Source organism: Mus caroli, unplaced genomic scaffold (genome assembly GCF_978045245.1).
Source record: "Mus caroli unplaced genomic scaffold, Mus_caroli_1 scaffold_5, whole genome shotgun sequence".
In the NCBI taxonomy this organism is placed as follows: domain Eukaryota; kingdom Metazoa; phylum Chordata; class Mammalia; order Rodentia; family Muridae; genus Mus; species Mus caroli.
In genome coordinates this window covers 20195463-20221646 of record NW_028227260.1, presented here as the reverse complement: position 1 = coordinate 20221646, position 26184 = coordinate 20195463, and the positions used below count along the sequence as shown (strand labels likewise).

Genomic DNA, 26184 nt, shown 5'->3' with positions numbered 1-26184 from the left:
CTGCAAAATGGCTCCACAGATGCAAAGAGTAACTTCCTCTGCGTCATTAAAAAAAAAAAAGTGATTCAACTAATGTGCTAGATTTTTCTAGAACTTTAAAATTCTCTTTGTCTACACATTATTTCTACCCCCAGCTTTTCCTAAATGAATGCGGCTATTAATTGTACCCTAATATTATATTTTATTTTGTTTGTGATCAGAAATGGCTGGTCTTTGATGAGGCATGATGGTGGAGTTTTGGCTCAGGTTCTAGAATCCACATAGCAGGTGACTTCCACTGTGACTTTAGCCAAATCACTGCCCCTCTCTGAGCTTGTTTCTTCTACATTAGACATTCCTAAGGAGAGGAGATAATTGCCCATTGCAGCCTTGCTGTGGTAGCAGAGGAAGGAACCTCAGAATCCATCAACAGGAAAATGGATAAGATGTGATATGTGTTTTAGATGGACTACTAGAATAAATTTGATCTATGTATAGCAACATGGCTGGATTTTGCAAAAACAGAATGTTAAGTGAAAAAAAGAAACAGAACAAGATTTATAGTACAATACTGTTTATGTAAATTAAAACACATCAATACCATATATTTTCCACAGATACACATAAGTAAATAAACACATGAACGGTGGTTTGGAAGGACACACATTAAGTTCTGAAGAGTGGTGCCTATGTGGGGTTGGGAAGGATGGGATCAGGGATGGGTGATGAAGGGGACAAAGCAAAATAATAAAAGGACCTTGCATGGACCAATGATATAATGTGCCAAGAACTGAGTAATAGGGTCAGCTCAATTCTGTGCACCTGAAGAAATAAGTAAATAAATAGTAAATTAATTGAGTGCTTAGGGAGTAGGCCAGCTGGGTAGATCCCCAGACTTGGGCTTTTTCTTTATGTTATCTTTCCTTCTGAATTTAGTCAAAGCTAAACCAAGTCCCAGCTGTATACAGTGGAACCTTAAGAAGGACTTGCAGTTTAGGCTGAGCAGTTCCTCTAAAAGCCATTACATTGCAGGGGACCATTTCTTAACCCCATTGTCTTCATGTTTGATCCCTCCCCCATTCCCAGTTCCTATTTCCATGGTGGTCTAATATCAGAAATAACTTGTGTGAAATTTGGGGTGAGGATTGAATCTCCAGACATTGGGAAGAGATGGGGTTCTAAAGTATTCTCTCCTTACCTGGTGCTCAGAAGCTGGGCCAAAGGAAGACAACTTCATGAAAAATTTCAGGTTCCATCTCCTAAGCACTCTATTTCCTGCTGCAGGCACATACTAAGTTTTGTCTCCTCTCCATTGTGTGTATGTGTGTGTGCATACTCTATTTCTTCACATATATGTATTTGCTCACATATGTGTACCAGGCAAGTTTTCCTCAGAGGTTCTTACCCACACAAAGTCACACAGACACACACTATCTCATTCAATCATACCTCCTCATGTGATCATACACAGATAGGAGACACACACACACACACACACACACACACACACACACACACACACAGAGAGAGAGAGAGAGAGAGAGAGAGAGAGAGAGAGAGAGAGAGAACATCCAATATAACATTGTTCATTTCACTTTTTCCATTTACAAAATCCAATGATGAATCCAGGCAGTTAGAAAAAGGAAACGGAGGAAAACCCTCCTGAGTTTACCCTATTTGCCCTCCCACCTTGGTCTTTGCACCCCAGCCCTCAGAAAGGCATTTCTATCATCATCACTGAGAGAATAGCCCCACCCCAAACACACATTCCCAGCCTCTCAGCTCCTCTGGCTTGCTTTTCCAGGGCCACTCCACAACCAGGGTCATCAATATCTCTTCTGCCTAGAGTGCCCCCTTCATTGCTTTTGGGTCAAGACTTCCTCAGTTCAGGGCCTATCTTGGGGTAGAGGTGGAGTTTAGGACAGGAGTTTATAAGGAAGGAAAGGAGATGGAGAGATCACTGCCCCAGACTTAGGCGAAGAGTTCCAACTTGGCTCACCAGTCTGTAGAACTGGCCTTGAAGTAAGCCCAAAGTGGTTTGTGTCCATGGAAAAGAGGCTTGGGACCTTCCACCTTTGAAATTTGGGTGCAGTCTGCTCCACTTTGAGCATAAGTAAGAGTGGATGGAGAAAAAACTTCTGGGAAGGATGTTTGGGGCCCAACCAAGGAGGAGCTCAAGGACTGTGAAGGCTAGGAAGGGACAAAAAGAGGTCAAGCAGAAATGGACTCAATTCCACAGTGCCTTGAAGTTTGTATAACTATTGATTATCAAGGTCTCCAAAGAATTTTATTTTAGGGGGGAGTATTGTGAACCCAAGGGATAATTGTGGGGTTGAATTTAGCTCTGACCCCATGGTCTGGACTCTTGGTACTCTGGAGAGTTTAACTATTTCCCCATGGGTGACTTTCCCTGTCAGCATATACCCACATCATCCCTAGTGGGGACTAAAGTGGATATATATTCCTAGGAGGAAAAGTTAGTTATATATTCCTGGAGGAAGCTTGAGTGAACGTAGCTAAGTTTGGTATATTCTGGTTGAGGAGCCCATCCCCCATTCTGCTCTTCATCTAGCCTGGGCACATCATGGAGGCTCTTCTTTGTATGCTCTTGGCTTCTCAAACAGCCTCAAGAAACACCTGTGAAGTCTGGACATGGTAGGGAGGGATTGGAGATTGGGCTTTGGACCAAGGTTAGCCAAAAACAACATTGCACACAACATAGCAATTTAAACATCCTTGCTCCCAAGGAATATAGCACCCCATTTGGTCCCTCTTGTCTGAAGACTTAAGCCAATATTTCCTAAACATCCAAGTCTTGCTAAAGGATTTGGAAGGGGAGGGTGAATGGGAGCCCAGGGGACGATACAATCTCTGGGAATCTATTTTACAGGAGAAATTTCCCATTTCTTGACAATGTCAAAAGGGGGGACATTTAAGCAAGAGAGCCTATTTCCTCAGCTGTTATTATTAAAAACCCTGCATTTTCAGTTTGTTTTCATTTACTGAATCATTACTTTAGAAAGATAGGAGAGGGGAGAGGGAAGGGAAGGCAGGGAGGGCATGGGAAAAGGAGATTTGAAGTGGAGGAGGCTGCGGGACAATCCCCACAAAACTAGAAATGCCTCTTTTCCAGTTCCTCACCCCGTTTCCAACCCTAGGGAGGTGTTGACAAATTGCCTCGGTTATGGATGGTTTGAGAGCCTGGATTGAAGCTTGAAAAAGAAGGCTTCTGTATGGGTCCCACCCTTCCCCTGCTGCTGGCCCCAGTATGGTGATTCTGACTTTCCCCCTGCCTATCACCTACGGGCTTGCTTCACATGACACAATAGGGTTCTCTGGGAGCTGGGGCACCTCCTGTGCCCCAGCAAGGGGCATGAGTCCTCAGGCACTTCTTGAGGTCCTTGTTAAGCAGGAAGCAGACGATTGGGTTGACGGCAGCCTGGGCGAAGCTCATCCAAACAGCAGTGGCCAAGTAGCGGTGGGGCACAGCGCAGGCTTTCACAAACACTCGCCAGTAGCAGGCCACAATGTATGGTGACCAGAGGAGAAGGAAGAGCAGTGTAATCGCGTAGAACATTCGGCCCAGCTGCTTTTCACCCTTGACCTCGTCCATGCCCAGTAGCCGCCGGCTAGCTGCATGCCCATTCTGCCGGATACCCAGCAGAGTTGGTGGCATGGGCCCACGGCCAAAACCAGCGATCCAGTTGGCAGCAGCCTGGCCGGTAGCCCCAGGGCCATGGAATGTCCAGTTTTGGCTGATGGCTGGCACCATCTGCACTGGCTTCATCTTGCGGTGACGATACTCGAAGAGTAGCAGCTTGCCATAGACAGCATGTGTGGCTGCCATGAGCACAGCCAACATAAGCATAAAGCCCAGTGTGTCATTTGCTTTGAAGTAGCGATGCTCAAAGATGCACTGGTCCTCCTCTCGGATAAACTTGTAGGTGCCCACATCAAAGACAGGTGGGAAAGCCATGGCCACAGACAAGGTCCAGGCCATGCAGATGACAGCTGCGCATGTCCAGAGTGTCATGCGCTTGGCATAGAAGCGGTGGTGGGCGATGGCCATGTAGCGGGTGACGCTGATGCAGAACAGCATGAAGGCCGCATGGAAGCAAAAGAGCACAGCCATAAAGGCCACAATCTTACAGCTGAGTGCACTGAAGGTCCATGAGGAGCCATGGCGCACAGAAGCCAGTACAAAGGGGAAGCAGATGGCAGAGCGTATGCCATCGGCTAGGCACAGGTCCAGCAGAAAGTAGTAAGGAGCCTTGTGCAGGGCACGCTCCTTGAGCACCAGCAGGGACAAGATGGCATTGCCTGCCAGGCTTACACACATGATCAGTCCCAGCAGCACCAGCTTCACATAAGCCGATGCTGATGGCAGAGACAGTGCGCCGCTCACCTCTTCGGGCTCTCCGGTGGTGTTGGCCATACTGAGGGGCAAAGGCTACCCCCAACCCTAGGGAATCGGCCAGTTCAGTATTTGATGGGCCCTGGTGGACTCCATCAGTTTTCTTGCTGAGCTACACCTGCAAATGGGAACAATGGAGGGAGATACAGACAGAGGGACAGAGAGATGAGCGTGGGAAACAGAAAAATGCAGAGACAGAGTGGTAAATGAGATTGAAAAATGGAAACAAGGATACAAATGGATAGAAAACAACACTGAAGTGGAAGGGATGGATCAGGATGAGGGGAGGGAGAAACAGATGAGGAAGAAACAGAGAAGGCAGGTTAGTGTGTCTATGAGCCCTTCCCATCGACTCCCCAGCTACTCCTGCCCCTCCCCTCCTTGCTGGGTAAAAGTGCTTTATGTCTCCCAATGTCCTCAGATTCCTTTCTTCCTCCACTCGTGGGTCTGTAGGGTTGTAGATGTTGATACAACTCTTATTCCCTTTTACAAGCCCTAAGGTTGTATTCAAGCACTTTTTATTGCTACCCATAATTCAGTACAATTACGTATGTGTGTCATATACACATACAAACACAGAGCTCAACTAAAAGTTTTACACACTACTTGTCCAAATTGTAATATACTCATGCATTTCTATTGTATTTCATGTTTTGTTTTATTAAACTATTGGCAGCCACTCATTAGATGTCTTTCTGTCTTTCTCTCCTATTTCCTCTCTCCCTCGCTTACTTCTTTTCTTTTCTTTTCTTTTCTTTTCTTTTCTTTTCTTTTCTTTTCTTTTCTTTTCTTTTCTCTTTTTTCTTTTCTGTACTGGGGATTGAATTTAGTGTCTCAGGCCTGGTAGGCAATAGCCTACCCCATCCAATGAGCTACATCCCTAAACCTTCTTTAAAAATTTACTTTTAAAACTCTTAATTTTGGGCGGGTGAGATGGCTCAGTGGGTAAGAGCACTGACTGCTCCTCCAAAGGTTCTGAGTTCAAATCCCAGCAACCACATGGCGGCTCACAACCACCGGTAATGAGATCTGACACCTTCTTCTGATACGACTGAAGTCAGCGACAGTGTACTTAAGTATAATAGTAAATAAATCTTAAAAAATACCCTCTTAATTTTGCAATAGGATTTTGGGAAGTAGACCAGGTTGGCTATGAACATTTTTCTCAGCCTTGGCAAGCCTTGAATTGGGATCATTCTACCTCAGACTCCCATGTGCGAGGATTACAGCTCTATGCCACCATGCCTAGCAGATCTTATTCACGGTCAGGAATGTGTGTAGCATGTTCTGTGAGAAGACTAATCTTGTTAAATGGTATATTTCAGAGAAGTGAAGTCATAGAAGACCAAATGTTGTAGGACTGTGGATTATGATGCAGCCTCTGGCATTATTTTATGTTAATTTAGGATTATGTATGAATATAAAAATATAGGTATACTTGTGTTGGTCCATTGAAAAAATATTTCTTTACGTTAGGACACACACTCTTTTATGCTCTGGGGATACAGTTGTGAATCAGACAGATAAAAGATTCCTATTCTAGCACTTCAGAGGCAGAGGCAGAGGGCAGAGGGCAGAGGGCAGAGGGCAGAGGCAGAGGCAGAGGCAGAGGGCAGAGGGCAGAGGGCAGAGGCAGAGGCAGAGGCAGGTGGATCCCTGAGTTTGAAGCCAGCCTGGGTTACAGATGGAGTTCCAGGACATCCAGGGCTACACAGAGAACCCTGTCTTGAAAACCAAAACCAAAACAAACCAAAAACAAAAAACGAACCAACCAAAAGCCAACACAACAACAACAACAACCAAAAGGATTCCCTACTCTTGTATAATTGACATTTTAGGTAACAAGAAGAGACAGGTGGAGTTGGTATATTAGCCGATGACAATATTGTAAAATATAATTATAAATAGGGGAAGATGATTTAAAGTGCTAGAGGTGAGGAAGGTACTGAAGTTGTTGATGAGGCAGATAGGGAAGGCTTCACAAAGGAGTCATCATCTAAGCAAACTGATGAGGATGTAAGTCCTGTGGCTGTTTGGGAGACTAGAACTTCAGGTAGACAGTCAGAACAAAGGCTCTGTGATGGGGCTATTCATGGCACACTGGGAAGGAGCAAGGAAGCCATAGTGGGTGAAATATTGAGCAAGGGGCGAGCAAGGGGCAAGTGTTAGGTGGTGATGTAAGTCAGAGAGTTGGCAAGGATGTAGCATAGAGGCCATAGTGAGGACTTTGATTCAGAATTACTTGGGAGGCTTTTGAACAAAGATTAAGATGTGATTCTGGTTCAGGGTTGAATAAGATTCTACTTGTTGCTGGGAAAACTGGGCATGTTCCATAAAGGTAGATGTAGGGAGATTAGTGAGGCTTCATTAGTAATCCAGGTAAGAGGTCATAGTATCTCCATGCCCCTTTCCTTTCTCACCATCATCTCTATCTTCTTATTATATCATATACTCTTCAAATTTAGATTGTTACTTGCCTCATCCCATTAGAACAGAATCTCCACAAGGGCAGGGTAGGTAGGTACCCTCCCCTCTAAAAGGTCAGTAACATGCACAAAGTAGGTTCCTGCTGAAAAGATGCCAAGCTAATTGGCTAAAGAACTAGACTGAACGCTGAGTGTAGAGGGCTCCATGAAAGTATTCACCCTGGATTTGCTGAAAGAACAGTTTTAGGAGTACGAAAGTGCCTGTTGTGTGCAGGCAGGCAATGTGGGGACATGACAAGGTGACAGCATTTCTCAGATGAAAGGGAACTAGGCCAGCCCACATGGAACTGGAGTCTTGGGATTACTGTTAGGGCTGGATATGAACTGGGGGACAGGCTAGGGAGATGGGTCTTGAAGTAGATGTCTTCTTGCCAACTCCCTCCTAGTAAAGTTGTCCCCTTTGCATTGTTTGTAGCTCAATACAATCTGGCCTGTCACCTAAAAGCAGGATTTTTTTTGACAGTATCAATTAATCTCATAGCCAATGGCCTACTTAAAAAAGAAGGTGTTAGGGCAGAAGTTGGAGAGAAATAAAGATAGGTCTCTTTCAGTCTCTTAAGACCTGATGTCTCCCACCTCTTCCAGGACTACAGACAGCCCTCCACTATGAATAATTAAAGGCAATGTGTGTGTGTGTGTCTGTGTGTGTGTGCACAGACACAGACACGCAGACACACAGACACAGACACACACAGACACATACAGACACACTATGCCTTAGCCATAAGGGGAGGGGAGGGGCAAAGATTAGGCATAGAGATAGATTGATTGTAAGCAGTAGTCAGATACACAGGGAGTGACAAAGAGAGACATTTGTGTGACAGGCAGATGGTGACATAGGAGAAGGAAAGACAGAAAAGATAGAAAAAGGACAGGGGAAGAGACATAAATGGAGAAAGAGAGGGAAGGGAGAGTGACTTAAAAGAGACATAGATAACAGAGCAACAGTGAATGAGCAAGAGAGGAGACAGAAAGGGTGGAGAAGGAAAACCACAGGAAAAACCAACCAACCAACCAACCAACCAACCAACCAACCAACCAACCAACCATCTAGAACACAGTTCCTTAAAGCATGGTTTGAAACTGAATGTGTTACTAACCTATGGGGTTGCATCACTGAATATGGAGGTTTCAAGAAATTTTATAAAATTTCTGGATATGTAATGACCAAAATTTAATCCAGAATCAAAAGTGTGATGAGTCCCATACATTTCTGACAGCAGTTGCTCATGCTGCTTTATAGATGCAATGTTACTGAAGCCATGGTTCTGAGCATACAACACGCATACTTTGCACTGTACATGCCACTATACAACCCAATGATAACAAATGGTACCCGAGATGCCTCAGTGAAGACTTGACACTACTATATGCTATGAATTGCAGTGTTTTTGTTGTACATACAATAGTTTTTCTTTTATAAAACATAATGGCTGAAGTGCAGAAAATTAAAACCTTTAATACTTTCCTATTGTCCTGTAAGTATCAAAATAGTATGCCATTACATTGTATTGTATTAGAATATTCTATTTAAAAAATGCCATTTCAGATGGATCTCTGTGAATTCGAGGGCAGCCTAGTCTACGTAGAAAGTTCCAGGGCGGGCTGGTGAGATGGCTCAGTGGGTTAGAGCACCCGACTGCTCTTCCGAAGGTCCAGAGTTCAAATCCCACCAACCACATGGTGGCTCACAACCATCCGTAACGAGATCTGGCGCCCTCTTCTGGAGTGTCTGAAGACAGCTACAGTGTACTTACATATAATAAATAAATCTTAAAAAAAAAAAAAAAAGTTCCAGGGCAGCCAGAGCTTACAAAGAGAGACCCTGTCTCAAACACCTGCCAATAAAATAAATAAATAAATAAATAAATAAATAAATAAATAAATAAATAGCCATTTGAGTTGTTGTTTGATTGTCATAAAAAAATCATTAGATGAATTTTGGCTTGGAAGTAGGACAGAATTTCCAGCAAATTTTGAAATGTCCCTAACCATACTTCTGCCGTTTTGTACTCTGTGTCTAAGTGAAGTGAGGTTCTCAGCATTGACGGTTATAAAATCAAAATACCAATCAACTCTTTTCTTTCTTTTTTTTTTTTTTTTTTGGTTTTTCGAGACAGGGTTTCTCTGTGTAGCCCTGGCTGTCCTGGAACTCACTCTGTAGACCAGGCTGGCCTCGAATTCAGAAATCCGCCTGCCTCTGCCTCCCAAGTGCTGGGATTAAAGGTATGCGCCACCACGCCCGGCACCAGTCAACTCTTAAAAACATTGAAGATGTCTTATATGTGACAGTACCAAATATTCAGAAAAGATTTACCTATCTATGTAAAAAAGCACATCCATCTCAGCATGCAAATTTACTTTTGCCTTTAATGAATAGTAAAATTATATGCATGCCTGAGAATGTTTCAAATAAACTTGTTAATAGTAAATGTTTGATTTGTATACTTATTTTATATAACTATACACCTGGAGTGGCATACAAAATTTCTTAGATGAAAGGGATCATAAGTAGAAAAAAATTTAAGGAACCCTGATGTAGAAGACCAGGTAGAGATGGGAGGCAGTGAGCAACACGTACACAGAGACAAAGCACACCAACATGTAGAGAGGAAGATATACTAGACTGAAAGGTAAATAATTTGTAGCTGAGGGTCTCAGCGAAAACAAACATTAAAGTTAAACCAGTTGCCGGGTGTGGTGGCGCACGCCTTTAATCCCAGTACTTGGGAGGCAGAGGCAGGTGAACTTCTGAGTTTGAGGCCAGCCTGGTCTACAGAGTGAGTTCCAGGACAGCCAGGGTTACACGAGAACTCAAAAAAACAAAACAAACAAAAAGTTAAAACCAACCTCCCTCAAAGCCAAAACAAAACAAAACAAAAAACACAAAAATAACAGTAACAACAACAACAAAACCCAATACAGCAAGCGAAGCCCTTGTTATTGCTTGGGAAGCTTGAAGAGGTTGTATTGATGAGTCTGGCAGCTGTAGCTGAGGCTCAGTTGAGGCAAAGGATAAATGTATGTGCACAGAACATACCTGCCTGTGTCTACACACCTTTGTGCACAGACCTACACACTCACAGGCTTTCTCAAATACAGTCTCACGGACAGCAAGTATAGTATATATGTGCATGCATACACACACATGCACACTGCTTGAGACGTGAGCACATGCACACACACATTGCACCAGAGGTGAGCAGGCACAGATGAGGTAGTTGTATCTGCCTTGGTATCAGGGCTTTTGTCCTTTACAAAGGCATTACTGCCCCCTAGAGGACATTTTAGAAATCTACAGGAATTGTGTGTGTAGGGGGCGGGGTGGGGTGGGGGTGAAAGTTGCCTCATGTTAACAGTGCAAGATGACCTAATATTTAAGGGGAGGAAGGGAGGGAGGGAAAGAGAGAGAGAGAGAGAGAGAGAGAGAGAGAGAGAGAGAGAGAGACAGAGACAGAGACAGAGACAGAGACAGAGACAGACAGAGAGACAGACAGAGAGACAGACAGAGAGAGAGAGACAGAGAGAGAGTTAGTTCATCACTTAGTGATATGTGGGGTCTTCTGACATTACTAACATATGACCTGCAAGTCATAGGATTTTGAGCTTATAATTAATTAGCCGAGCCTAGAATCTTTTTTAATGAGATTTTTCTTCATCTAGTTTTAGCATACTAGGAATTATCCAGTATGTGGCTGTCCTATGAATCAAGAGGATACTGTATTTTGCTTTTCAGTGAAGTTCATTTGTTTGTAAAATCTCAATATGAAGCCTCTGCTTATCATTTTCCTGTACATTGAGCCTGATTTTTCTTCTAAACTACATTTACTTATTATAAGTATCCAATTATTTTCTTGAATCTCCTGAGGAGTACCACATCCAAACACTTATACATCTAAATAAAATTATTATAAATCATTTCTTATTTGTATTATAGTTAATACAATATGTATATTATGTAGGTATAGTATGGACTCCTTTTGAAATGACAGGTGCAGAAATCTACAAACTCCATTTCCAGATAGTAAAGGACAAATTTTATGTAACAAGTTTGTTACATAAAAGGCACATTAAGTGAGGGCCGAGAATTGGTCATCAGTGTAGAGACACTGACACACTGTCTCACATACACATATGTAATGGCTCATAACCCTGCCTTCCCTTAGAGTTCTAATACACCACACACACACACACACACACACACACACACACACACACTCAAACACAAAACAAACCATTATTTTACCTATAGACTCTTATATACCCACTGAGCTGATATATCTGATTGCTTAAATACTCCCACATAGGCAAAAATCTCACATCAGCACATCTGCATCATCACATATACAAACTCTGTTACAAAACTACCATTCATGTTAAATATCACCCATACTGTCAGATTCACAAACACTTGAAACATGATTCCTAGGTATGTATATACAGAATCCCTGAGATACCTACAGATATATTTGCAGGTAAAAAATTGCTCACATATATGAGTATCCTTTACCACAAGAAATCAACTTACTTCCCCTCACATAGATTAGGCACACTCAACAATACAGATATGTACATCCTGGCACAGAAATGAACCTCTCTAATATATAAACTCTCACTGATAAATGGACGTGTAATAGCTCTAATATACCACAAAAGAATAGAGAGGCTCCCAGTCTCTCTCAAACAAAGCACTTGCAATCAGACAAAAATTCACTTGTATGTGCACACACTGGACTATAAATAGATACTTGCCTATGGACAAATGTGTGCAAACATATTAACTTTCTCTTAAACACATTATATGTATATATCTCCAACAACACGTATAATAGAAATCTGCTCATGTGCAGAAATCAGCTAACCTCTGCTGGTATATGTGGAAATATGAATAGAGAGCTACTTGGCTGGTAGGGTACATGCACACTGGGAAGTTTGAGTAAGGACAGGTACAAGAGACTGTGGCAAGAAGTACATTGCTTTTCAATAGGTTCTTACTAAAATATCCCAGACAGCTTGATTATTACCTTCAACTTATTTATCACAAGTGAGTTTTTTGGTTTGGCCTGTATCTATGTGTATGTTAGCTTGCTTTTTTTGTTTTATTTTTAAAATTTTATTCTTGTTCTTACTTTTTCTCACCTACAAAAATAGAAAATTTGGTCACGGGGGTGTGACTCAGTGGTACTGCATTTGTGTAACATGCATATGCTCATAGGGGGAGGAAAGGGAAGAGGAGGGCGGGGGAGGAGTGTTGCATGATTATTGTTATGGATTAGAGTTTGCTTATCTCTTATCCAAAATGCTCAGGAGTAGAAGTGCATTAGATGCTGGGCTTTTTCAGATTCTGGAATATTTGTGTAGATACAGTGCATCATCTTGGGGATTAGACCTAAATCCAAACATAAAGTTCCTTTGTGTTCTTACACACAGCATAATGGTGATTTTGTGCAATATTTTAGTGTGTCTAAATTTTGTCTGTGACCTGTCACTAGCTATTGGGTGGGAAACTTCCCACTTATAGCATCGTATTTGCATTAAAAATTCAGATTGTGGAGCATTTCAGATTTCAGATTATGTATTGTATTTGGTATTCCTAAAGGGAATATAATCATTTTGTTAATTTCCTATAATCCATTTTGTTAATATAAAAAGTACTCTTTATCATAGTTATCATTTCAAACATAAAAATGCAAGATGGAGCACCATGATGAACTTTGGTGAACTCAATATGCAGATATACCAATTATAAACCCAGAGGCTAGTCTTCTTCTGTCCATAGCCCTACCCACTTCTCTTGGCCCTCAGTTTTGTAAACCATAATTATTATACTAGTTCAACACATAAACATTTCACTATCTGTTTTTAAAAGAGGCTTCCTCTGTGAACATGATAATATATTTTTATTATTTCTCAGTCTATGTATTGATTTATTCACTATTGGCATTCACTATTTAAAAATTAGCCAAATATGATTCTTGGTGGTATTTCACATTTATGATCTTGTAGTTTTAGGTAAAAATATTTGTTGATAAATTAATGAGGCCATACAATAGCTGTGTTGGTTAGTTTTTTGTTAACTTGACACAGCTAGGGTCATTTGGGAAGAAGAAACCTCAACTGCAAAAATGCCTCCATAGATTGGCCTGTAGGCAAGTCTGTGGGGAACATTTTCTTGATTAACGGGTGATGTGGGTGGTGCTTTCCCTGGGCTACTGGTTCTAGGCTGTATAAGAAAGCTGACTGAGGAACAAGCCAGTAAGCACTGTTACTTGGTGGTTCTGCTTCAGTTTCTGCCTGCAGGTTCTTGCCTTGAGTTCTTACTCATTTCCCTTCATGATGTAGTGTAAGCTGTCAGCAGAAACAAACCCTATCCTCCCCAAGTTGTTTTTGGTCATGGTACTTATCACAGCAATAGAAAACAAACTAAGATAATAGTTTTAATTGAACTGATTCATCAAAGGTCAGTCTAAGATTTTATGATTTTGTCTCAGTGTTTCAAAAAAAAAAAAAAAAGCAATGAAAATTCAGTTTCAGAAGCCACAAAGATTTGTTGTACCCTTCAATAACAGGATATAAGGACTGGGCATGCAGCTTAATGGTAGGTAGAGTGCTGGCTTACCATGTATGAGGCCTGGGGGAGTTGTTGAGGGAGATAGGAAAAGAGGAAAGGAGGAAGGGGGAAGGGGGAAGGGGGAGGGGAAGGAGAGAGAGAGAGAGAGAGAGAGAGATTGATTGATTCACAGTTCATTTGGATTTTTTTTTTTTTAAAAACAAGGTCTAGGTAGCCACAGATGACCTCATAATCACCATATTCACTATATAACCCCAGGTGACGATAAACTCCTAATAATCCTCCTGCCTCAGCTTTCTGACTACTGGGATTATAGGAATGTGCCACCACACCATCTAAGGTTCAGATTTTTAAAAAAGCACTTGAGGCTGGAGAGATGGCTCATTCTGGTAGCACTAAGTGGACTCTGAACTTAAAAAAAGAAAGCACGCGGCTGGAAAGGTGACACAGAGATTATGAACACTTGTTGCTCTTGAGAAGAACCTGGGTTCAGCTTTCCTACATTATGGTTCACAACCATCTGTAACTCCAATTCTGAGAGATCTGACACTCTACTACCCTTGTGTGCACCAGTTATGCACATAACACACACACACACACACACACTCCAAAACACATAAAATAAATACATCTAAAGTAAATATTTTAAAGCACTTGGAAATATAAATTAAGGAACCAAAGTATTTTATGATGATTAGACTATTCTCATACAGAGCTCAGTCAGTTAGTGACAGGGTTGCAAACTTAATAAGAAAAGCTAAGTGAAATTTTACCTGCTAGCATTCTGCAGGGAAATTGTCCACAATGTATTTGGGATGGATGAGGTAAAGAGAATAGGCAAAGGGACAGTTTTAATTACTATTAGGAGACACACTGGTACAGGTCAGAGGTGGCACTAGCTTAAAAAACTGTTGAACCAAAAGGAGTTCACTATATACTGATTTATGGATATTGTCCATATATGCTTAGTTTTACAGCACTAATCAGAGACCTAGAAGAGAAATGCAATTAGTAAAAAAATAAACTAAGACTAATATATGCAAATTTATTCACACATTTTGAAATATGGAAATTGCATAGGTCTATGGATTGATGCTACTGGTTTTTGTTTTGCTTAGAGACAGGGTCCCATTATGTAGCTTTGACTGGCCTGGAGTTCCATATGTAGACTTGACTGGATGCTAGTGTTGTGATGTCAAGCTGGTTTTGGTAATACCAGAGTCACCTGCAAAACTTTGTAAGTCTAATATCTACAATACATGACAAACTAACTAAATGATGAATTTAACTAAGTGCAAAACTGTTTCCATGTATCTTTTAGTTTTGTGTGAAGCATTGAAATCCATATGTTTTTGTGTTTTAAATCTAGGTGTGTAGGAATTTTATAAAAAAAACATATCATAAGTGGTGGTAAGATGGTTCGGAAGGTAAAGGCACTTCCTATCAAGCCTGAAGACCTGACTTTGATTCCTGGGACCCACATAGTTGTCCTGTGACTTCCACATGTGCTTAGTGGCATGTGTGAACCACCCCTGCCCCTGCCAAATAAAAAAAATGTTAATTTTTAAAAGTATTATAAACTAAAACATTCAATTACTTCTTCTTTTTTTTTTGTTTTTTTTGTTTTTGTTTTTTCGAGACAGGGTTTCTCTGTATAGCCTTGGCTGTCCTGGAACTCACTCTGTAGACCAGGCTGGTCTTGAACTCAGAAATTCCCCTGCCTCTGCCTCCCAGGTGCTAGGATTAAAGGCGTGTGCCACCACGCCTGGCTTCAATTACTTCTTTGTGTGTGTTTCTTTTGCAGATCTGATACTCAACTGGCTTCAGAATGTTATATAGCCTAGCTCATTCTTGAACACTATGTAAATGAGGATAGCCTTGACCACCTGAACCACCTGTCTTCACTTCCCCAGTGCTGGGGTTTTAGGTATGTATTTCTACACCTGGCTTATGGGCTGCTGGAGACTGAACTCAGGATTTCATGCAGGCTAGGTGAGCACCATGCCAGCTAAGGTACACGCCCAGCCCTGCATTTCCAGGCACTCAAAAATCAAAGCAGGCAGCACTGACATGGCTTATACATTCAAAGTAAAACTCCAAGTTAGGAAAATGGAGGTTAAGTATGGCTCTGGAGTGATGTCTACTTGGTGTTGCAATATGAATGATAGACTATGTATAGAGTCAAGTCTACTTAGAAGAAATGTTTCATCATAATTTTGAGATACTTCAAATGATAATTATCTGTTAGATTCAAAATTCATGACCATTTACTACAAGAATTTTATGTGTGTGTGTGTGTGTGTGTGTGTGTGTGTGTGTATGGTGTGTGTTGGGATAGACATGTGTGGAGGTTAGAGTGTCAGTTCTTGCTTTCCACTTCGAGACAGGATCTTTATTGTTTGTTATTGTCTATGCCATGCTAGCTGGCCCCAAAACTTCTGTGGAGTTCTCCTGTGTCACACTTCCCATCTCGTGTGGGTACACGATTAGATATGCACACTGCTGCATTTGGCTTCAAGAAGGTTCTGAGTATTTGATTTTGGGTCTTCATGCTTGGATGGCAAGCCTTCCTTCCTTCCTTCTTTCCTTCTTTCCTTCTTTCCTTCCTTCCTTCCTTCCTTCCTTCCTTCCTTCCTTCCTTCCTTCCTTCCTTCCTTCCTTCCTTCCTTCCCTCCCTCCCTCCCTCCCTCCCTCCCTCCCTCTCTTCTTTCTTTCTTTCTTTCTTTCTTTCTTTCTTTCTTTCTTTCTTTCTTTCTTTCTTTCTTTCTTTCTTTCTAACTTTCTTTCTTTCTTTCTTTTTTTTTTGAAATAGGCTTTGCTGACCAGCAGAATCATATAGCTGTGTTTTGTACATTCAAGTGAATTATGAAGGAAATTAGGGCAAAATGTGTCTGAGCCACCTCCTTGGTTACCTTATACATGGCTTTCAAGATTAAGCAGCAGGCCATGTAGAAGTTTATATGTGCCAAAACTATACACTATTACTTGATCCTATTTTGTTGCTGTTGTTTGTAGTTTTCACCAAGAAATACAATTACCAAATTGATTTACTGAATCCAGGTAAAAATGAGAAAAAAGGGGGGGGGGCAATGATACTATAAGAAGCCATGGTAGTCATGACCAAAGGCTCACAAAATGTGGTCACTGATGACCGCTATGGATTCCCATTATGTCTTAATCCCAGCACTCAGGAGGGTGAGGCAGGTGGAGCTCTATGATTTTGAGGCCAGCCTGGTGTACATAGCTAGCTCCAGGTTGGCCAAGACTAAATAGTGAGACCTGACCTGTCTCAAAAAAAAAAAAAAATACTCTGACCTAGGCGTGCCTGTAAACACATTTGCGGGGAAGAGGCAAGCAAGTTTTTATTTAGTTTTGTTTGCTTTTTTTTTTTTTTTTTTACTCTGGCTATACTGGAACTTACTATGTAGACCAGGCAGAGCTCAAATACAGAGATCCACATGCCTCTGCCTCAAAAGCACTGGGATTAAAGGTGTACCTCACCACGTCCTGCTAGGAAAGCAGCATAGCAAGTTTGAAGCCAGCCTGGGTAACACAGTGAGCTCTAGGCCAGCAAGACCCTGTTTCATAAAAAGAGAGAAAGGAAGGGAGGGAGGGAGGGAAGGAAAGAAGGGAGGGAGGGAGGGAAGGAAGGAAGGAAGATGTTATGCATTGAGAGGAGCAATCTAGTTTATCATGAAATAATCTGCAAAAAGACTTTATTTGAAAGCTGTAAACAAATTCAGTACTTAATAAATCGTCTAAAACTTTGCAGTTTTTCCTTATAAATGTATAATATGGAGAAAATGTTGGGAATTTCTTTTTATTAAACTCCTGTACCTCTAAATAGTCTTTAGTTTACTCTAGTGTGCCATATAGATTTTACTTTCTCTGGATGTTGAGTTGTGTAAATGCCATAAAACACTCACATCTAGTTATATTGCATGTAAACACTAACACACACACACACAATACACACACACACACACACACACACAAATGTATGTATATGGGCACATGGACATTCAAATCTGCACTCATATTCAGATTTAAACCAGCTGATAAATGCAATTAGCTCTCTCTCTCTCTCTCTCTCTCTCTCTCTCTCTCTCTCTCTCTCTCTCTTCTACACAAAGAAAATGTGAATGCAATTTGGTATCCATTCAATAGCAAATCACTCAAGGATATACAACATACAGACATAACATAGGCATAGGCAGAGACACACTTACCATTCAGAGGGCACTTGAAAATGTACATACACACGAGTCTAACTGCGTGACTTACACATTTAGACACACTTCTGCTTGTGCAGGCATAAGAATTGACATTTAGTCGGGCGGTGATGGCGCACGCCTTTAATCCCAGCACATAGGAGTCAGAGGCAGGTGGATTTCTGAGTTCGAGGCCAGCCTGGTCTACAAAGTTCCAAAATCTTGCTCATGCCCTACAGATCCAGACCTTCTCTGCTTCACATTGGCTCTTACACTAAAACACTGGAGCCACTACGTTTAATTTCTATCTTAAAGAATATTTATGTGTGTTCTTATATACTCCATGTACACATGCAGAAGTCAAAGAATAACTTTCGGAGTTCCTTTTCTATTATGTGGGTCCCAGTTATTGAACTCAGGTTGTCTGCCTTAATGGCAGGCAACTTTGCCCACTGAGCCATCTCACTGGCTCCAAACCTACTATTCTATAAAAAGCCACTCTCACAAATCTGCCCTGGTACCCAGTCATTTACACATAGCATCAGCATACTTGCAGGCATTTTACTCAGACTCACAGCTGCACAGAGAGGCAATCAAGCAGATGAAACAATCCAGACTCACACATCCCAAACCCACATAACCACTGAGGCTTAGAAACATATAAACACAAATCTTCAGATGCACACACATTGATTCACACATTCCACCCTCATTGAACAACACAGATGCATACATTCTAATACATGCCCACATGTATTAGAGACAAACCCACACCATGCAAATGTTTCCACTGCATTCATCATATATAAAGGAACATCAGCCTTCTTAAATTTACAGGCAGAACAGAGACCCACATGCACACATGTAGATACTGACAATTGTAAACCTAGTTAGAGAGTCAAATAAAAATACACTGGCATGTGTGTATACAGAATCTTGTTCACATATGTATATACCCGCATTCTCACAGATGCTACATTATCACACATATGGGTGTGTGTACTCATATACCTAGAGAATTGTATATTAGCAAATATACACAAAAGGCTCAATGTCCTTCCATTTACCCTTGAACACATTCTTTCTCACACATTTGTGTTTCTATATGAACAATGAGATATTTATAACTATTAACCAATTTTCATGTATATTAAAAGAGGCTAAGCTCATTTTTCTTGGACATACACATCTATGCCTTTGCAGGCATAGATAAATGCACACTGTTAGCTTTTAGGACAGGGATAATTGTAACAGGTATACACAGATGATAAAAACAGGTAATATACTGTTGTTACCTGTAATAAGTAATTCCTCATGAGAGGGCTTATTATGTGCTAGGCACTGTTCCAAGGACTCTTAGTGTATTAACTCATTTTATTCTAACGTTGCAGGATCGATAGTTTTATTTCCTCCATTTTACAGACAAGAGACTGGGGCTTTGTTGAGGTTATGTGATTTACCCAAACCACACAGCTAATAAACAGTAAACCCAAAGACTGTCTCTAGAGGACTTGCAGACTCAATTTATTCACATTTAGAAATATATTCACCTCAAAAATAAATTCTAAATTCACATTGAGAAATTATATATATGTATGTATATATACATATATATATATTTCCTAGCATGTGCATACACAAGCCAGTTCCCATTTACTAATGCACTTAGGTACAAAAGGTTACTCATACCAAGTTTGGAGAAGTTCACATTACAGACATTTTAGCAGAGATATATATTCCCAAGAAAATATATACATATGTGGTCATAATCACAAACTTTACTCATAAATGACCACACTATTGAATGCACAAAACATCTAGATACAGCACCTATAAAATAGCTACATAAATCCATGTTAGATATCTTCCCAGCTGAAATACATAGAACCACACTATCCAGATATACATGCATACATGGTAGATTCAGTCATCTCACACAAACATACATTTTTTTCCTCACACACACCACTTAGATTCTCTCTTCCCTATCCATCCAGATAACTGCACATATCCTAGTTAGATATACCCACATTTTCACAAGCCCCAAACCCAGATATATACACATTCATTCTCTTCACACGCACCACACAGATACATCCACTTTCACACATATACCCAACACCAATACACCCACACGTTCATACACATCCCATTTACATAATCCATTCCCATATGTATGCACATCAAATATGCTTACACTTACAGTCATTCTATCCAATTAAAGTCACACTTATACAATCTCCAACTCGGCATGCCCACACTCTTACATATAGTTTTCATATACACTTAAACTTATTCTCACCCCAACTTGGAGCACTCATACCTGTCTTAGATGTACCTATGATCTCTTTCAAATGTACACTATCAAAACACACCCAAAGTGATACATGTACCCTCTAAAAGCACTGCACTAAGACACACCACCTAGATATAGTCACGGTTTCCAAAGCCAAATACATGCACTCAGAGACACATACATTCACGTATCACCTAGATTCTAACCTGATTCAGACAACTATGTGCATTAATACTTTCTGTTTGTTTCTTTGTCTTTTCTCTGTCTGTCTCTATCTCTGTCTCTCTCTCTCATTCTATCTCACACCACACACACACACACACACACACACACACACACACACACTCTGCCACCTAAGTATATCCATGCTTTGACCTGCTTACTATTCAAACACACCTACATTCAAATCCATTCTAATTCAAATGCGCCCACACATGGTCTCACACACAGCCCGAATGTACCCATACACTTTCTCTCATATACCATCAGGATACATCCACATCTCATAAACATGTAATAATCTCAATACACATGCTCTCATGCTCACCAAGTCTTCTGATGTAAGCTGGATGGTGGGTATGAAGAATGTGTTTAAGGAGCATTTGTGTGGGAAGTACTGTGCAGAGCGTGGGTTGGGTTTATCCATATGGTGTGGAGGAGAAGAAAGCATGGGTGTGTTTGGGTAGTAGGTTTGTGTAGAGGCATACACAGATTGTTTGTGTGACAGTTGAAAATATTTGGGTGGGATGCGTGTGTGTATCTTTGTGTTTAAAAGAATCCTTCCCTCCCTAAAATACACAATGATCTCACATGCACACACTACCAAGAAATACATATAGTCTCTTACATATACACACATATTCATGCCCTGCCCATACCTACTACTTTTCTAAGATATACTTTCACTTATACATATTTATTAACATCTACATTTCTGCTTGATGGTATAATTTGGGTGCTATCTGTGAAATGTCCAGATGTACATTCCTACTTTCTCATATTGTCCGTCACTTTGTCTCTCTCTTTTACACACACACACACACACACACACACACACACACACAGACACACACAGACACACACACACACACACTCCAACCAAAGCTCTTACTAACCCTAGGCACTATTATGATGCCCTCCTGCCCTGTGCCTTTGCCAGTGGTGAGAAAGGGAGGAAGATTTTTGTGTCAAAGTTTTATCACGGCCCCCAGTGGTCATTGGTGAGCATGCTGAGACTACAGTGTAGAGTGTGGGTGCATGCATATGGTGTGGACAAGATGAAAGCTGGGTGTATGTGAGTAAGAAGTTTGTGTAGAGGTCAGTCTGCACAAGACCAAGGCAAAATCTCATATCAGACAGGCAGATGCACAAATACTTTTATTTATCCACACACAGGCACATTTTCATTGGACTTAGTCACAACTATATCCATTTACTCTTTAAAACAGGCTATATTCACATGATATACTCATAAATGACATGCATTTCTTCACTCACAAACACAAGTGGGGACACAGGTATGTAAAAGTATTTTTACATATCTACAGAGATATGTAAAAATATATGTATCATATCTAAAGAGATGATAAAGAAACATGGGTACAAAAGAGGGAACTCCCAAATGTGTACACATATACCCTCAAACATAACCACAGAAGTATATGCACACACACACACACACACACACACACACACATACACACATACATATCTGTATAGGTGTGCTCACACATATTCATACCCAGATATGCATATGTTTGTAAATGAGATGAAGTATAAATATGCAGATATTCTAACATATAGACTTATATACACAACTGGTCATATAAACACATAGCATATTCACATGCTTATAGAATTGTATATACATTAATTCATTCTTATGGGAATACAATTAAATATGGAAACACAGATATTCACAAAGCACACTATCACAGTCAATTATATATACACGGTTATGTCCACACACCCATTCTGAGAAGCCACATAAATGAAAGAAAAGTAATTTATATGTACATTGGAATAGAACATAAGGGCATATTTCAACACATGCACATATAGAAGTACACTCATGTATTCTTGCACGCACACTTGTTGATCTGTATAGGAAAATTTGATCCACTTATCACATACATACATGCAAAGACATCCTAAATAAATACACACACACACACACAAATGTACTTGTGAACTAAGAGTAGCATGCACATAGATTTATATACATCATTCTATAATATATGCTTTAGACCAAACAAAGATAAATACAAACATACAAATGCAAATAAAAACTGTGCAAACTGGTACTTCACACATTTGTGTATTCAGACGGGCATACACACAAGCTTATTCAAAAATATACCCTTAACTGTGTTTGACAACACGTGCCTATGTATAGATATGTTCACTTGAATATATGCACAGTCAGGTATTAACAAATACTAGCATATATGTGCACAGTCACTCAAGACATATTCAAACACACAGTCACACTAAAAATTCAAATAAAACACATACTGAGACACATGCACCCAAGTATCCTGCAACACTCATGCATACGATAATCAGATAATGCACTTACACCAAACTAGACATCATAAAAATGTACCCATTCACCTATGCACACAGCCTTGTGACCAATATAATACACACTGCTGTAAACACCACAGTCTGTGCACACATAAAATATTTTTCATTCATATACTCTTCTCTTATTCCAGTTCTTATTCCAGTGTGTCTATTTATACTTACATTTCTTTAAATAGATATGAACACATAGGCTTGTTTAGAGACAGTGGACATTCAAGCATGCATATGCAGGCATAGACATAATGAAAAATGCTGAGGAATCTATACAGACTTTTACACATAGGCCTGCTCACACAAATATATGAGAGACACACCTACAACATATGTAGCATGTTCACACACACACACTTTCTTATATGCATGGACACATATATCTATTTTGATACACAAATCATTTGGATGGACACATACTGAAAGGCACACGTGGAAAAACAGGAATATACACAATCAGATCCAACTAGGCATTCATTTAATTGGATGTGTAACACACACACACACACACACACACACACACACACACTAGGCCTAATACAGGCTCAGAGAAACACGCCAATACTTGGGTCAGAATCAAACATGACCATTTGTTCACCCAGACAGGCATGCAAAACCATGCCCTCTAGTACAGACACAAACCTATTCAGACACTCATATAATCCCATATGCTATCATATAACCTGTTCACACACACATAAACTCATATACACCTACAGTGTATATGATGATATACACATACAGTGCAGTGATGAGACATGTATACACAGACTACAAATGCAGTCATTTATATATCACACACACACACACACACACACACACACACACACACACACACACACACACACACGCTGAGTTACAGGTCAAGATGCCTCTGGGCAACAGGCTAGTTCCTCTCCTTTCCACTTCAAATGCTTCTTTAGGAAAGTGTACTCATGTCTAAAGGTCCCAGGCCCTCCCTGTCCCTCAGAGGAAATCTATTTTCAATCTCTCCTCTCTTTTGGCTCCTCTGCTGATTCCCAACCCCTTGGGATTCTACCACATCTCCATACCTAGAAACCAGTTAGGAAACCCTATTCTCCTCAACCCAGGGTCTAGATGGGCAAACTCTGCTACAGGTCTGGCTACTGCATGGACCACACCCCAGCTCACTCAAAGCCCTATAATCTCAAAAGCTTCAGCCTTGTCTCCAGTCCCTGCCAACCACTGACCATAAGCCAAACTCTTGCTAATTTCCCCTCAACAGAGGGACACATACCAGGGCCAGGAATTCTGCAGGCTGCAAGCCAGGCTTCTGCTGGTTCTCAGTCTGGTGTGTGTGTGTGTGTGTGTATGTGTGTGTGTGTATACACAAATAAGGGTAAGTGCATGGAAAGAACCCCAAGTAGGGTAGGGATGACTGCCCCCAACTATCTATCATTCTTTACAAATTAGAAGTAATAGCATAAAGCTGTTCTGCTTCCCTCTACTTGCCACCTTCCACCTTCCCATCTGCTGGCTTCCCTAGATCTCTGCTAAGACCCTAGAGAAAAGGTACTAATCCTTTTCCTGATCTGTAGCAATACTAATCATGAACAATCAGCAATAATATTGACCCTGACACTGCTCAGCACCATCCTATAAACACATATAATTGTTTGCATGCATCAATTTATTTAATCCCTGCACACATCCATGAAGAAAGGGTTACCAGTCTCTTTGACAAATGGGAAAAATCAAGGTTCAACAAGTGACATGCCTTCACTAAAGTTGCGAACTAGTAGTTAGGAGCCGTGTCCCTAGTAGAATCCATGTTCTCCATATACCAGGTTTTCCTGCACCTCCAGATACAGGGACCTTTGGCTACTGTGTCATAGATCTGGAGGTCCCAAACACAATATGGGTATCTGAAACAGAAACAGAGAGCCATGTGATAGAAGCCAGGGCCCACAGTGTGGGGACCACTATGTTATTCCTGTCCCCTGTATATTGTCATGGGGATTGGTTCAAGCGCTCTCAGAGCCCAGGGCCTGAATGTGCTCCCTACCCCCACCTTACCTTCCTCTATTCCTATAGCAGCTTCCTCCCACTAGCTGGGACACATCTTCCAGAGTGAGTGAGCAAAAGTATGTTACCTGTAGGTAGAGACTGGGAAGAGAATAAAGGAAGGAATGAGGGGTGGTCTGCACTAGGAGCAGCCTCCTTGTCATATCTACCCACCTGCTTGGCGCACAGGTTCTCTGTCTCTCTTACAGACACACAGACACACAGACACAGACACAGACACACACACACACACACACACACACACACACAGAGATCACAATTCTGCAAACAACCTAAGGAACCCAGAGAAGGAGAAAAGGAAGCTGCAGGCATTGTGAGAACAAGGCTCAATGAGCTCCCAGGTACCCCTTCCACAGCTAGCACACAAGGAATGGTCTTGTGTCTAAACGTGACTATAATGATAGAAGCAGACCCTGTAAGGGGTTGGGGGTGGAGAAACAGGTGGTGGTTCCCTTTCTTATGGGACATTCAGGATTAAAGAAGATGGGGAAAGATAAGCAGTCTTGGGGTTTGAGTGTTGTCATACTCAGTGATGAAGCAGAGAGACAGGAAGCATGACAGTGATAGAGACTGAAATATATGGAGAGACAGAAGAGAAGTCCCAGCCCCCCTCCTCCCCTAGCTTCTTCATGGAAGAATGCTGACTACTTACCTGGGTTCGTTCTCTTAGCAGGACTGTCTTGGAATTCAGGAAGGAGACTCACTCTGTCTCATCCAGGATAAACCACAGCCCAGGCCACATTGTGGGACCCTCACTGATCTGGCAGCCAGTGACACTCCTGCTTCTGTTGCCGTGGATACAGCCTGGTTGATCTAAATCACTGGCAGCAAGGGAAGCAGGTGCCAGAGGGGTGCAATTGGTAGAGCTGGAGATGTTGGGGAACACCAGGTGGGCAGCACACAGCTTTGGGGTGCCCAAGTAGCGGGCAGATGGGGGTCCTGGTAGGTGCTTCTCCCACTACACACTCCCACCCCCATCTTCATGCCACCGCCGGTCTGGGAGGGGGCCAGCGTTGGCTCCGCTACTGTTCTGCCTGCCTAGCTACCGGTTCCCCCCCACCCCCCACCCAGTCTGCCTGCTGGCCGCAGCCTTTTGTCCTCAGAAGACACGGTCCCAGCGGGGCCTCTGCCAAGCTTCTAGCAGATGCTCAGGGTCCTGGACTCCTCCCTGGGAACACAGGAGCCATGGCCTGGGAGGGCCCCAGGTTAGGGGCACACTCTCATCCAGGCTAACCCCACTCTCCGGGCCTGGCGAGGATGGAGAAGAGGTGCAGGTCCACAGCCAGAGGCAGTAGCAGAGGTGGTGTTGGGGAGGGGATGGACGCCAGAAAGAGGGGGAGGGGTGGAGGGAGAGAGAGGCTGGCCTGATAGCCGTGTCCCAGGTTTTAGATCCGGGTTGAGAAGGGTGGCTCAGAGCATCCAAGGGGGGTCCTGAAGCGAGACGAAGGTACAGTGGACCCGCTGGAAGGAATTCCTGGCCCGGGAATCACCCCGCTTCACACAAATCCAGATTCCGTGATGCGGGAAACACCTAGCTTGGATAGGGTCTCAGTGAGGAGTCCTGGCCCCTTAGCTAGACCCTGTGTAGCCTGTTGGTCCTCCCC

General features: G+C 41.8%; 1 protein-coding gene across 3 annotated transcripts; it reads right to left on the bottom strand.

The window, feature by feature from the left end:
- Positions 1–567: 567 nt before the first annotated feature.
- On the bottom strand, positions 568–26184 carry Gpr173 (G protein-coupled receptor 173). 3 transcript variants are annotated; one of them, XR_003835715.2, is made up of 3 exons: positions 25233–26184; positions 24572–24661; positions 23415–24420 (listed from the first exon to the last, which is right to left on the bottom strand). XR_003835715.2 is itself a non-coding variant. In XM_021152627.3 (2 exons), exon 2 carries the CDS (start codon positions 4412–4414, stop codon positions 3293–3295), a length of 1122 nt encoding a protein of 373 aa, XP_021008286.1. In that variant the 5' UTR covers positions 4415–4647; positions 25233–26184; the 3' UTR covers positions 568–3292. The 3 variants fall into 3 exon arrangements, 1 of the variants encoding a protein (XP_021008286.1); XM_021152627.3 differs by lacking the exons at positions 23415–24420; positions 24572–24661 and adding an exon at positions 568–4647; XR_015047130.1 differs by lacking the exon at positions 24572–24661.

Excerpts from the sequence above, each read along its gene's own strand:
- Gpr173 (XM_021152627.3), bottom strand. The coding sequence starts at position 4,414 with ATGGCCAACACCACCGGAGAGCCCGAAGAGGTGAGCGGCGCACTGTCT.